This window comes from Pinus tabuliformis, chromosome 5_2 (assembly GCF_031772625.1).
Source record: "Pinus tabuliformis cultivar Carrire ecotype Pingquan chromosome 5_2, CPIR1, whole genome shotgun sequence".
Taxonomy (NCBI): Eukaryota; Viridiplantae; Streptophyta; class Pinopsida; order Pinales; family Pinaceae; genus Pinus; species Pinus tabuliformis.
In genome coordinates, this window is record NC_142306.1 from 944,852,287 (window position 1) to 944,867,423 (window position 15,137).

The following is a 15,137-nucleotide window of genomic DNA, read 5'->3' on the forward strand; positions in this document are numbered from 1 at the left end:
CTGAGTGGAGGCGACAGCATCATGGATGTTACGACCTTTGAGGAAAGCATGCTGGTTTGGAGAGAGGTGGCGGGCCAGAGTATCCTTAATTCTGAGCGCAATGATTTTTGTGATGATCTTGAAGGAGATATTGCAAAGGGAGATAGGGCGGAAATCAGAGAAAGCTTCGGGTTCATCTTTCTTCGGAATGAGGGCTATGAGAGTGGAGGAAGTATGGCTGTGGATTTGACCAGTTTGTTTGGAGGCGTAGACCATACTTAGCAGATCATTTTTAAAGAGATCAAAAAAGTGGGTGAGGAAGCCAATAGTCCAGCCATCCGGGCCGGGGGCTTTGTCCTTTTTGAAAGTTTTCATGGCGCTAAGGAGTTCATCCTCATCAACAGGACGGAGAATTTCCTCATTCATATCATGATCAAACATCACAGGCATAGGATCAATCCCCCATCGGATATCACTGAAAGTAATATCATTTGATCTGCTGTACTGTTTGTTAAAAAAACTTACCGCAAGCCGAGTGATGTCTCCCTGCGAGATAGCCTCATTCCCCAGTTCATCCTTGATTTTCCAAATGAAATTCCTCTCTCTGCGAGCATTGGCGAACTTGTGGAAAAATTTTGAGTTTTTGTCCCCCAATTCAAGCCAAGTGGCGCGGCTTTTGAGCCGCCATTTTGCCTCGTCCTGCTTTAGTAAGCAAGATCTTCGCTTCTCTAGATCCCTGATGCAAGCTTTCTTTTCGAGAGAGCAGGAGGAAAAATCAGTGGAGTCCATAATGGACTGTATTTCCAGTTGAACCCGATTAAGGGCCGCCCTATCTTCCTGGTGTCGTTTGAACTGCCATTTTTTCACCAGGTCCCTGAGCTCAGATAATTTTTCTCTGAAAGTGGAGAAAATGAAATTCGATTGCTCCCGGATCTTTATATCTTTCCATGCTGTCTGAATAAAGAGATTGAAGGCAGGGTCCAGGAGAAGGCTGTTATCAAACTTGAATGAGTAGCCCCTTTTGAAGATCTTGTCTGGCCACGATAAAAGGATGGGGAAGTGATCAGAGATCATGACATTCTCCACAGACAGTTTTGGAAGGCCAAATTTGTCAATGAGGCTGAAATGAATGAAAACCCTGTCCAATCGTTTGGCGATGTAGGCCTTTCCAACTCTACCATTAGACCATGTCGGCCTGTTCCGGGCAGGGTTGATGTCGACCATGTTCCTGTTTATCAGTTCAGTGGAGATGAGATCCGCCAAGGTGCTGTTTATCTTGCCCATACCCCAAACCTCGTTTGAAGACAAAACAGCATTTGTATCTCCCGCAATGATTAGACTGTTTAGATTGAAGAGGTCAGAGGCAAAAACCCTGTGCCAGAAAGAGATACGGGACTTATACGGGGCATATAGATTGAGAATGTTGATAGGGAGATCTATACCTTGGATTGAAACTGTTATAAGAATTCCAGCAAAGCAACTGTAGGCCTTCGCCTTGACCTTTGTCGGATCCCAGAGGGAGATCATGCCACCCGAAAGACCGGTCGCTTCTGTAGCAGCCATGTGCCAGGAGGGCAACATCTTATGAAAATATGACAGAGAGTCTTCCTTCCCATGCATCGTTTCCTATATAAGAATAATTGAGGCCCTGGAATGGAAGAAAAAATTCTTTAGCGTGTTGAATTTAGGGTCCACGCCAAGACCGCGAATGTTGAAAGATATAACAGAGATCATTTTGGAGAATTGGCAGCCATGCATGCTCTAAGGGGCTGTGAAGATGTATCATCAAGAACAGGGACTTCAACAAGAGAAAGATTTCGGATGCCTTCGTTTGTTACAATGGTTCTACCTCTGAAGTGACGAGAGCTGCCTCGACCCCTCTTCCGGACCGTGATATTCTTGGCCGATGCCGGACTGATAACAGGCGAGCAAGGCCCAGGTTTATGAATCGTCAAGGGAACAAGCTGAAGAGAAGCCCTGGTTTGCGAGAGGTCGAGGTCGCTGTCAAATAGATTGACAGGGGAGGAGAAAGGGGAGTTTGGAGGGGTGGGACCGACAGACTGCACTTTCTCCTTCCCTTTATCTGGCCTGGCCCCCGGGGACGAAGAGGAGATGGGAATGGGAATTGTTCCAACAGAAAAATCCTTTTGGAGCGGAGGTATATGCTGGGGGGCGGGGGAGAAATTCTTTGGGTCCACCGGTTGCGGAGAAGGGACAGGGGGGTCGTCGAGGGGTTCAGTGAATGGAGGGGATTGCATGACATAGGGGGGAGCTTGAGTCGGGCGGGGGGGAGTATTACTATGGGCCCCGGATTTCACAGGGGAGGAAGGGGGCGAATTGCTGCCATTGAGGAAGGATTTCCTGAGGCCTTTCCTGTTTGCATATAACTTGGCGCTGGGGCAATTCCTTACAAGATGACCTGTCTTTTTGCAAGCAGCACAACGAAATGGGATTCCCCAAAAATCCAATCTTTGGGAGATGGATTGATCCTTCCAGTTGATTTCAATATGGTCGGGGAATCCACCCTTATATGTTCGCTGGATAAGAATCCAGGCGATGCGTTTATCTCGTTCGCCAAGGCACCAGGGGTCGACATAAATAAATCGGCCAATGGCGTTGCCGATCATCTGAAGGGATTCCGGAGACCATAATTCGAGAGGTAGATTTGGGCATTTAACCCAGATTAGGTTGTTAACCGGGGTGTTCTTCAGCGGATTAAACCCCATGAACCACCTGTGCAAAGCAAGGAAGCTGCGCTTATAAACCCAGGGCCGACCAAGGATTGTGCTTGCATCTTCAGTTGTGAGGAAATGAAAACAATACCAGTCACACATGAGACTAGAAATAACCGGGACATATCCAATGACCGGTTTCCAATATTTGGCAATCCAGGTCCTCATTTCGGCGTCGGTCATTTCCGGGAAATGCCATTTCCCCACAAGAGCGTTTTGCTGAAGACTTTCTAGTCTTTCATCCAGCTGTGCGATGTCAATCCGAATCGCACGTGGAGGGGAGGAGGTGTTCACTGCCTTGTGCTGCCTTTTGGGCCCGTGTTCCATATACTTGTGACGTGGAGCTGCTTTGGCCAGAGATGGATTGACAAGCAGGCTATTCATAGTTGCCAAGGTGGCAGATGACCACGCGTTCTCCGCATTGACGGTGGCATTGATGAGGTCCTCTGATGGAATGGAGCCGTATGCTTCCTCCATGCACCGCCAAAATGGGCATAACCGAGGAAAAAGTACAAAGGAGGAGAAAATAGAAATGGACCAAGTGGAAGGTTCTGACAAGACTCAGCTACCAATGACTTCCAACGTATGGAAGGAATGAATGTTCCAGCAAGTGAATTGGAAGAAAGGACGAGGGAGGACAGATTTCGATTGTACGAAGGACAAATCGAAATCCAGAAACGGATCGATCAGGCAGAGGGTAGCTGCGGAGAGTAATGCCTGGATGCAACAGGCATCGGAAAACGAAAATCGGCCAGAAGCGACGATCGGAAAAATTTTCAGGGGACCCTAGTTCGAATCGCTCCAAGGGAGCTTGCAGAGGAAGAGCAGAGAACTAAGGCAGCAGGGAGCAAAATTACTGAGGTTGTTCATCACAAAGGATGCAGCAGCAGTAGACTTTTACAATGCACCACCAATATCCAATTTTAAAGCGAAAATCGTTGCAGGGCTTGTAAATAATGAAGTGGTTCCGAAGCTTGCAGAGGAAAGATTTCAACATCCTACTGGCAGGATGGGAGGAAGCTAGAGGGTATGTATATCCACTAGGCAAAAGCCCATATGAAAGCAGAACTTGTAAATACCTAGAGTCTATGCAAACTGGCTAGGCAAGCACCATACGAAAACATAGAAAAGCCTGTGAAAAGCTTCTGGGAGGGAACTAGAGTCTACGCAAACTCGCTAGGCGACAGCATACGATAGCAGAAATTGTAAAAAACTGTGACAGACAGAAAAATGAAAAAGAGAATGCAAGCAAACGATTTGCAGAGTCTTACCTGGAGCAGAAACCCATATGCACGAACCGCACGCACCCCATGAACCGGAGAAACCGTTGCGCAGGAGGCCAGAGTTCAGAGTATAAACGGAATGTATTCAGGGAAGGAAACTGCAGGCTAGCTTAGGCGTGAGTTCAGAGTATAAACGAAATGTATTCAGGGAAGGAACTGCAGGTGGTCCAGTTCGGTGCAGGAGCAGAGGCACAGAGTAGGAATGGAAGTGACGACGTTCATTTTGCTGAGGGCCAAAACCTGCATGCGAAGGTGGCAGAGAGTTCTTGTAGGCTGGACGTCAAATGCGCATGGGCGCCAAGTGGTCGGTGAAGAAAGCTACTTGCAGAGAGTGGATTGGTTGTGGGCGCGGCAGGGAGGTTCCATGGAAGGCGACGCGTAGCATTCCGGTTTCGCTCCAGCGCTCTCCATCCTCGTCCTATGGCCGCATCTATCGTGTCGGGAATCCACAAAACACCCTTCGTGAAATCTCCTTAGAGTCACATTAAAACCCTTCGTTGAATGCCATAAACATTTCCATTTCATTCCTCCTTTCCAGAACTCAAACATATCATTCAAAATAATCCCAGCTAAATTTCAAAGAAAAACAACTGAAAACATTCATAGTAAAAGTCAAAAACATCTCGCTGTTAAACTCATGCATCAAATCTACCTTTTAATTTTTTTAACAGACCATTTTTAACACTTTTAACGTTGTAGAATTTTTATTCAGTTTAGAAGAATATTAGAAAACATTTCAATTTCCACATGCCTTTCAAAAAATATAGAAAGGTGTTCCATAGACAGTCAAATTCCAGGCCTGGATCCACCATCGCTGACTCAACGGTAAAGACTTCGAAAGTGCGAAACGTGGAGTTCATACTTGTAAAAATACGTTGAAAACCATGGTCCAGGATGTGAGTGGACTGGAGGGTGTGAGTGGAGTCTTATCTCTTCACGTGATGGTCGGCAAACAAAAGTAAATTGGAAATCGTTTAGTGGTTGATCTGGAATATCTTCCAATAGAGGCGTATGACTGGTTGCAAGTTGCAACTAGCGATTATCTATTGCAATATTTCCCTGGGGCAAAAATTGTGGCGGTTGATTTGGAGATCATACGACTGGTTGTAAGTGGGGAATATAGTCTATTGCAATATTTTTATGGTTAAATTGTGATAGTTGATTTGGAATATATATATATTAATATAATTAGGTTAATTATTAATATATATTTAGATAATTGGAGTGATTAAAGTTTCAAAGAGGAATTTTTTCTAAGTTTGTCATTTTATAATTATTTTTAAGACCAAAATAAGCTTTCCATCTTTACTAATCTTTTTCTTGATGCTATAGTAGTTCCAGTTGAGCTTGTGAAGGATGTCAATTCCTAGATACTTGTAGGAAGACACTTCCTCCAAGTTACTATTATCATACATAAAATTAGTCTAAGTGTCCTTCTTGGATTTAATAATCATAACTTTTGTTTTGTCAGTGTTAACAATCATACCCATGGTAGAGCATAAATCCTTAAGAAGTCTAAGTTGCTTATCAAGATCAAATGGGCACCTTGCGAGAAAAACAATATCATTAGCGTAGAAAAGAAGAATGATGACTATCCCAGCTAAGATCGTGTCAACACATCATAAAAAATCATATATATAAAATCATAAAAAAAACTATAACAATAAAAATAATAATAATAATATTATTAATTACTATATAATATTTAGTTTTATTATATTATTAAATTATAAATTATTTAATATTATTTAATGATAATATTACTAATATTAATTAATAATAATAAAAATTTAGTAATAACAATAATAATTTTAAAATGATTATAATTATTTTTAATTAACAATATTTAAAATTTAAATATTGTAGTAAAATAAAAAAAATTATTGTTAAAATTATTATAATCATTTTAAAATGATGATGGTGGTGGTGGTGGTTGTCAAGCCCCTACACTGGCAATACTCTTCCAACCGCATTATAGGAGGTGCGGCATCACCGACCACTTTTTTTTCACCAATACTTGCGATCGTGGACTACGCCTACTTTTTATACTAAGTTTATTTTCTTCTTTTACCAAGTACTTTCATTCATTATAAAACCACAATTAAACGTTCATCAGCATTAACACAAATGCACAATAGTATAACTGGGAGGGGCAACTCCCTATAATGAGTCTGCCCGAAATATATATATATATATATATATAAGTTACAATCTTAAGGAAACCCCAAATTTACACTTAGAATAATTTTACATTCACCGGCACAACTCAGTTTTCCAGCTCGTCAGCACACCCACACGGTCGCCGCACGACTTTCCCAACTTGTCGTTTTCCCCTGAATGCATTTCATTTAGCTCGTATCGTTCGCCCAACCCGAGTGTCGCTACCCATGTCACTGTGCCACCCAACTCGGGCACCTTCACACGTTCGTCGCACCTCGTTCACAACCCAACACTTCGTTTTCACCTCACCAGGTGCTCCCACCCACGGGTCACCCTGCACGAATCCGTTTAGTCCAACTGCCCTTCGTTCGGCAGGCACACACGTCCATGTCGCCTTGCCCGAAACTCACCACACGGTTCTCTGCCTTTCAGTTCACCCGTCGTGTGGGCTCATTCACACTTCACCCTGCTCCTAACCGCAGAACCACCGTTTGCTAGCTCACACTTCTTGCTTACCGAATGATCGAATGATGCCTAGCTCCATCTCACCGCCGAGTTCTTATATCCATCGTTCGTCGTGTGGGGGTGCTTGGCCAACCCACCGAACTTCCTCAACTCACATCGGTTCATCGTTTGAATAGGTCAGCCCACCTGTCGGCTGACCCAACCATGCATTCATGTTTTGGTTCATCCGCCCGCCAGCTCACCTGTTCATCGGCTCGCCTGGGACCGCCCATAGGTATATACACCAAACACTTCGCACTTGGTTATTTTCATTCGTTTCCTTTGCATGTGTTGTCGTTTCACTAGACTCGTCCGCGCCTTGTCATCGTGTGCCCTTGCCCAACCGCACCTACAGCTCGAGGTCCTTACATCCTCCTCCACCCGAAGTCATTGTCGTCCTCGACAATAATCCATCCCAGCAACCATCTGTCACCAAGATATCATCCACACAATCATGTATATGGGTAATCCAGATGTATACACTATCAACCTGTCTCCATGCCATAGATGTGCCACTGCTCTTCTGAATCATGCGTTGGTACCCCTCATGTTGGTGATTAGTTGGGTACCTAATCTAACCATGCATCGCCTCCACAAGAACTTGCGTCCATACATCGCCATGACTGTCTATTGTAAGCTACCTGCCAATTTGTGTCATCTCACCCCTAGATGTCTGCTCAAATGTTTAGGGACTCACTACCACGAGCAGCTAACAATGAGCCCCATCTTCTAAGTCATCTAAGAAGATGTGGAGGGAGCAGAGACTGAAGGCTCTCCCTCACTGATCAACTCAATCCATCTGTCTGGATCTTCCAATTCCATCCTCTGTAGATATGCAGCCCGATCCTCCACCTAGACATTCGACCTCATATATTCCTCATTATCATCATTGTCATCCTCTACTGCCTCCAGCGTCTTAGACAAATCCGACATGCTATCTGACAATATCTTGATAACCTGTGACTGTTCCATTAGCGTTGTCTCTGCAACAGACATTTGCTTATAAACCTCATTCATACGCTTCTCATCCCTCATCTACATCACTGCCAACTGACACTCGAGTCTTGTTACTCCAATGGTTGGAACACTAATGGGTACATCTTCCCTTCCGTCGTAAATGTACAACTTCTTCAAATGTGGAACAATGATTGCATCATAATGTTTCAAAAATTCCATTCCCAGCACAGCTTCATAGTCATCAATCCTCACTATAGTGAAGTCGAATTTCCCAGTCCACTCACCAAGTGTTGTGTCCACCTTTTTCAGCCACACCAATCACGAAATCAGGAGGAGAATTCACCGTCTTTATTTGCGCCTGCACCGATACAAATTTCAGCCCAATCCTTCTCGCAATATCCTCACTCATGAAGTTATGAGTAGCACCACTATCCACCATAGTGAGCACATCTGCACTCCTAATCTTCATCCAAACATATTCCAAACTGTTCCTTTCTGGATCTCTTTGTGAGACCGCTTCTATAGTAGCTGCAGCTCCAAGAATCTGCATCACCCCCACAGAAGTCTCTTCTTTCTTCATATTGGATTGTGCCATCACAACCACTTTCGATCTTGAAGGACAATTCTTCACCGTATGTGGTTCCTCACATATCCAACACTTCAATGGTTTCTTCGTCTTCGTCTTATCATACGATTTTGAAGCATCATCTTTCGTAGTTTTCTCTTTCGGCTTATCGAACTTCTTCTTTTTCTCATCAGAAGCTTCGTCATAATGCTCCACCAAATGATCTACAGTAGCAAAGGCTTCCTCAAGTGTCTTTATCTTATGTCTCTTCACTTCATTCTGCGCCCAAGGTTTCAGCCCTATAACAAAGTTGAACACCTTGTCCCTCTCCGCCATGTCCGAAAGTTCCAGAACTGCACTTGCAAACTCTCGCTAATATGCCTGCAGACTTCCCATTTGCTTCATATATTTTATCTTCATCCTTGCTTCCCATGTTTCATCCTATGGACTGAAGTGGGTCTGCAAGGCCTTCTTCATCTCATCCCACGAAGTTATGTCGTCAGCACTGCCATTGGCAATCTAATCCATCCTTCTTTGCCACCACATCTTAGCATCCTTCATCAAGAACTGAGCAACTACTTTCACCTTAGTTTCTTCATCAGGTAATCCCAAGCATTCCAAGTATTGTTCCATGTCCCATAGAAAGTTACCAAGAGCTTTCACATTCCTTGTACCATCATAAGATTTTGGTTCCTTGACTTTCACATGAGACACTCCTCCACCTAAGTTATGTCTCACGACCTTCTTCAAAACTGCGATCTCATCTCGAGCCTCGTTAAGAGCTTTCTGCAACTTCAAGATTTCTGCCAAACCTTGATCTCTTGCTTTCCCAATCTCCTTGAATTCCTCTTCTAGTTGTGTATACTTCTATCTTGTATACTCGTATCGGTCCTTGAGCTCATCGAATTCTTCTTTCATCTTTGCATTGCCTTCACGATCCTACATGATCTTGGCCATCTTCAAAGTCCAATCAGAATCTAATTCCTCCATTCGTTCCAATACCCTGTTCATGAAAGCTTCACCTGCATTGTGGTTAGATTCACTTGTCACAAATTGAGGTTCCCCTGCCATCTCTGCCATCAGCCTTCTTTGTGATCTAGTATAGACTATTCACCAGCTTCAATACCAACTGTCACGTCAGTGCAATAGGATCAGCTCCTTATCGTCAATCACCCCTAATACCACCTGTAGTGGGATCAGCTTCTCAATCATTAGCTCTGATTCCACCTATAGTGGGATCAGCTTCTTGTCACACAATCCACCATTTCTTCAATCATCAGCTCTGATACCACTTGTCACACCCCTACACTGGCAGTACTCTTCCAACCGCACTATAGGAGGTACGGCACCACCGACTACTTTCTTTTCACCAATACTTGTGATCATGGACTACACCTACTTTTTGTACTTAGTTTATTTTCTTCTTTTACTAAGTACTTTCATTCATTATAAAGCATCAGTTAAATGTTCATCAGCATTAACACAAATGCACAACAATATAACTGGGAGGGGCAACTCCCTATAATGAGTCTGCCTGAAATATCAATATATATATATATATATATATAAGTTACAATCTTGAGGAAACCCCAAATTTACACTTAGAATAATTTTACATTCACCGACACAACTCGGTTGCCCAGCTCGTTGGCGCGTCCACACGGTCGCCGCACGACTTGCCCAACTCGTCGTTTGCCCTGAACGCGTTTCGTTCAGCTCGTGTCGTTTGCCCAACTCAGGTGCCGCTACCCGTGTCACTGTGCCACCCAACTCGGGCGTCACTACCCGTGTCACTGTGCCACCCAACTCGGGCACCTTCGCACGTCCATCGTACCTCGTTCACAACCCAACACTTCGTTTTCACCTCACTGGGCAGTCCCACCTGCGGGTCTCCCTGTACAAGTCTGTTCAATCCAATCGCCCTTCGTTCGGCAGGCGCACACGTCCGTATCGCCTTGCCTGAAACTCACTGCATGGTTCTCTGCCTTTCGATTCACCCATCGTGCGAGCTCATTCGCACTTCGCCCTGCTCCTAACCACAGAAACACTGTGTGCTAGCTGGCACTTCTTGCTTGCTGAATGATCAAATGATGCCTTAGCTCCATCTCACTGCCGAGTTCTTATATCCATCATTCATCTTGTGGGGGCACTCGGCCGACCCACCGAACTTCCTCAACTCGCATCGGTTCATCGTTTGAACAGGTCGGCTCACCCATCGTCCGAGCCAACCATGCGTTCATGTTTTGGTTCATCTGCCCGCTAGCTTGCCCATTCGTCGGCTTGTTTGCCCGTCAGCTCGCCCGGGGCCGCCCACAGGTATATACACCAAACACTTTTCGTACATGGTTATTTTCCTTCGTTTCCTTCGTTTGTACTGCCGTTTCGATTGACTTGTCCGCGCCTTCTCACCGTGTGCCCTTGCCCAACCGCACCTGCAGCTCGAGATCCTTACAGTGGTGGTGGTGGTGGTTAACCTCCACTGAGACCAAACTTTGGTCTATCATACTTAAAGAAACGAATTATTTAGTTTGATTTAAGATTTTATTCTTATGCTCAAAAAGCTTGGAGAGAAGCCTCCCCAGCTCATTGTAATTTTGACATCGTAAAAGGCTAGGAAGGTCAGTATTACAACAAAGATTTTGAAACTGAGATCTAATGTGGTTGTACACGGGACACTCTAAGAGGAAGTGATTTTCATCCTCAATGTTCGTATTCTCACAGAGATCACAGAACCTTTCCATCCATGGTGTTTTAGGAACTGCCCAACAACCCGTTTCACTATGGATCTCATGAGAGTTCATTCTAATCTTGGCTATATTAATTTTCTTCTTTGAGCTAGTTAAAACAGAGAGATATTTTTGGTCTTCTAGAGTGGGGTTGATGACCTCCTTATAATATCTTAATTTTCTTTTAACTACTAAATCTTTCTCACGCCAAATTTTTTATTTGAACTTAGAAGTAACAATATTTTTAATGTTATTAATGTTTTGCAATGCAACATTCTCGTTGATCTCCCAATGGTTTAACCAGGTCCTGGTGTCTTTATACCAACCTCGTTTGAGCCTTAGGTGGTTTTGGCTAGAATTTAAAGCTAGCTTAGGAATTCTATGGTCTCCTATGTTATTGAGTTTGTGCTTGTACAACCAAAGCCTAGTCATAGCTATGCTCTCGATAAGGGAAAGATCCACTTCTATAAGGAGAATAGGATAGGGTGTGTTGCTTTTAATTTTGAGGTTATATATTATAAAACGCTTCTGGATTTGCTCAATCATTCTCCAGGATTCTCTAGAGATGCTACAACCCAAACCTCACATCCATATAAGATAACTAGAGTGACTAAAGTTTCAAAGAGGAACATCTTTCTATCCCACATTACGAGGTTTTTTGTTTTACAATTATTTTCAAGACCAAAATAAGCTTTCCATCCCCCATTAATCCTTTTCTCAATGCTATAGTTCTAGTTGAGCTTGTCATGAATATCAATTCCTAGGTACTAAATAAATTTTGTTATTAAGATTATCATTATTAATTAATATTACTAATATCAATTAATAATATTATTAAATAATTAAATAGTATTAATTAATTTAATATTCAATAATATTAAATAAAATTAAATAATTAAATAATTTAGAAAATAGTCTTTTGAATTAATCACATTGTAAAGATTGGGTCGAACTTTCAGATTAATTCACATTGATAGGTCAATCATGACTAAGAATATTATATAAATAAGTTATTCTTAGATTATATTGTTTTTTAAATTGATAAATAATTTATAATTTCGATATTAAATAATTAATTATTACATAACCAATAGTTTCTTACTAAATATTAGTTATTTTATTGAACATCTCTTCATCACATATTCCTAAATAATTTCATTTCACCAAGAACAATGATGCATCCTTGCTATTTATTCTCTCAGATCAATTGGTTTGACCCAATCCTTACAATGTGATTAATCCGAAAGACTATTTTCTACATTACAGATCACAAAAGTCTTAAATGTAATATAATTAAATAATTTATTTAAATAACAATAGTAAGAACAATATTTTACTAATAATATTTAATTATTTAATAATTTAAAAAAATATTAATAATTAATTAATCAATATTAATAATTATTAATTAATATTAATTATTATCTAAATAATTTAACTCATTATTATTATTAATATTAATATATGTTAACATTTTACTCATTATTATTATTAATATTCCCTAGATTTATTATTTTTAACTCAAATATGGTTAACATTTTACTTAAAAGAACAAACAATACTAACCAAAAAGTATTAAAATAATATTTTATTTAGCATTCTAGACTTTAATGACATTCAGAACATTATAAAATATATTGATATTAAACACTAATACATTGAATAACTATTTATCTAATAATAATATTATAATTAAATAATTTGACTAGTCAAATCTAGCCGTTTCATGGTCAATTATAATCGTTTGTCCAGTCTAGTTCAATATAGTCATTTTCCAGTCAAACCTAGCCGTTGGAAGATCTGCTATTTAACATGTAGCCATGATCTGATTCTTCAACTTTTCCTAACAATGGACCATACTCGTCGGTTCAAAACACGTCGACAAATGTATTATCATGTGATTTATGCCGATTTTTTTTTCTTTTTTCACAAACTTGATATGGATCACAGAAGCCTCAGTTCAACAATTTAATATTCAATAAAATTAAATATCAAAAAATAAAAAATATTAAACAATTAAATAATTATTAAACAAACATTTAATGATTAAATAATATTAAATAATTAAATAATTGAACAAGGTTGTTTTTTATATTGAGACAATCTTTGTCACATTGTGATGTTGGACCATGGTTGATTTTTATATTGAGACAATCCTTGTCACATTGCAATGTTAGACTATAGTTGATTTTTATATTGAGACAATCTTTGTCACATTGTGATGTTGGATCATGGTTGACCATGATTATAAACCCAAAAGATTTATATAAAAACCTAAAATTAATACTATAAACTCTATGAATAATATTATATCTTAAGAATATGAACCTTTAAATTAATAAATGCAAGAGAATAACAAAACCAAAATATTAATACTAAAACCCAAAAAAATAATATTAAATTCGATAAATTAATATTATTCCATTATTTTTTAAATTTATAACCTATTCCAATACTTTCCTTAACTTAGTAGTGGAATATTGGAATATCATACCGTATCTATTGGAATATCATACCGTATCCACTTATCATTGGTGGTGGGCTGCAACTATCTATTTTATTTTCCTCGCGAAAATTGTGGCGGTTGATTTGGAATATGATACAATATATGCATGACTGGTTGCAAGTTGCAACTCGTGATTATATTCTATTGCAATATTTTCCTAGCAAAATTGTGCCCGTTGATTTGGAGTATGATACAATATACACGTATGACTGGTTACAATTGTGGCAGTTGATTTTGAATATGATACAATATACTCGTATGACTTGTTGCAAGTTGCAACTAGCAATTATCTATTGCAATATTTTACTGGCGAAAATTGTGGCCGTTGATTTGGAATTATGATACAATATACTCGTATGACTTGTTGCAAGTTGCAACTAGCAATTATCTATTGCAATATTTTACTGGCGAAAATTGTGGCCGTTGATTTGGAATATCATACCATATATGCCTATGACTGGTTGCAAGTTGCAACTAGGGATGATAATCTATTGCAATGTTTTTCTGGTGAAACTGTCATGGTAAAATCAGGGGCTACCATTCTTCCTGTGTTTTACGACATTGAGCCTTCTGTGCTTTGCTGGACGGTCGGAGTCGGAACGTACGGTGAAGCTCTACAGAACCTCCAACAGAAGACAACACACGACCCTCAAACTGGTAAAAATAAACCACGCTACGAGTTAGACACCATCCAAAGTTGGAGAGATGTGCTTTCTCATGTTGCGGGTATAAGCAGTTTCGTGATGGATGGGTAAGCTCATCTCCCACTGTCCATTCTAATACATTTTAGGTACAATTTGTTATTAGGCACCTATCATTTTTTCGCTACTTATGTCGCTCTCAACCTATTACTCAGGGATGAGTATGACTTCTTGGAGAAGGTCCTGCAAAGCGTTGTGAAGAATGTTCCAAAAGTACCGTTGGATGTGGCAAAATATCCAATTGGGCTGGGTGAGAAATTACGAGATTTTGAAAGAATGTTGCTATCGAAGCATCACGAGTTGAAGACCATGGGAGCCAAGGTTGCAGCAATTGTGGGTGCAGGTGGGGTTGGTGAAACTACTCTGGCTAAACATTTTTTCAACCTTAGAAGATCAGATTATAAAGAATTAGTCTTTTTATCTGAGGTTAGAGAAACTGTACGTACAATGTCCTTCAATTATTTGCAAAGTAGGCTCATTAAGGAACTGAAACATAAGGATATAAAAATTGAGAATCTTGACCAAGGTGTATGGGAACTTAAAAAACATCTCTCATCTTGTCATGCCCTTATAATTCTAGATGATGTAGATGATGTAGACCAGATGGAAAAGCTTTCATCAATGAAGGATTCCCTTAGCCCGGAGAGCCTGATTTTGGTTACCTCTTGTGATTGGCATGTCCTGAGAATCTCAGGAGTCGAAGATGAATCCATTTATAATCTAGAGGATTTGAGTATACCAGACTTGAAAGAGCTCTTCTGCTGCCATGCCTTTCATTAGAGAGATCAACCAGAAGGGTTTGCAGATCTGGTAGATCAGTTTGTAATGGCGTGTGATGGATTTCCATTATCTTTGAAAGTCTTTGGGGCTACTGTTTGTGGACGACAATGGTCATACTAGGAAGAGTTACTGGAACAACTCCACAAGAGACTTCCTATTGAAATACAAAACAGACTCCGCATTAGTTATGAGAAACTTGAGGAAGAGGATTAAAAAATATTTTTAGATATTTTTTGTTTTTTCA

At 40.6% G+C, this 15,137-nt stretch overlaps 1 protein-coding gene across 1 annotated transcript; it reads left to right on the forward strand.

Annotated features, from left to right (window-relative positions):
- Positions 1–13,768: 13,768 nt before the first annotated feature.
- Positions 13,769–14,893, forward strand: LOC149162378 (disease resistance protein RUN1-like). The gene is made up of 2 exons (XM_089435171.1): positions 13,769–14,163; positions 14,269–14,893. Exons 1-2 carry the CDS (start codon positions 13,769–13,771, stop codon positions 14,891–14,893), a joined length of 1,020 nt encoding a protein of 339 aa, XP_089291297.1.
- Positions 14,894–15,137: the final 244 nt, after the last annotated feature.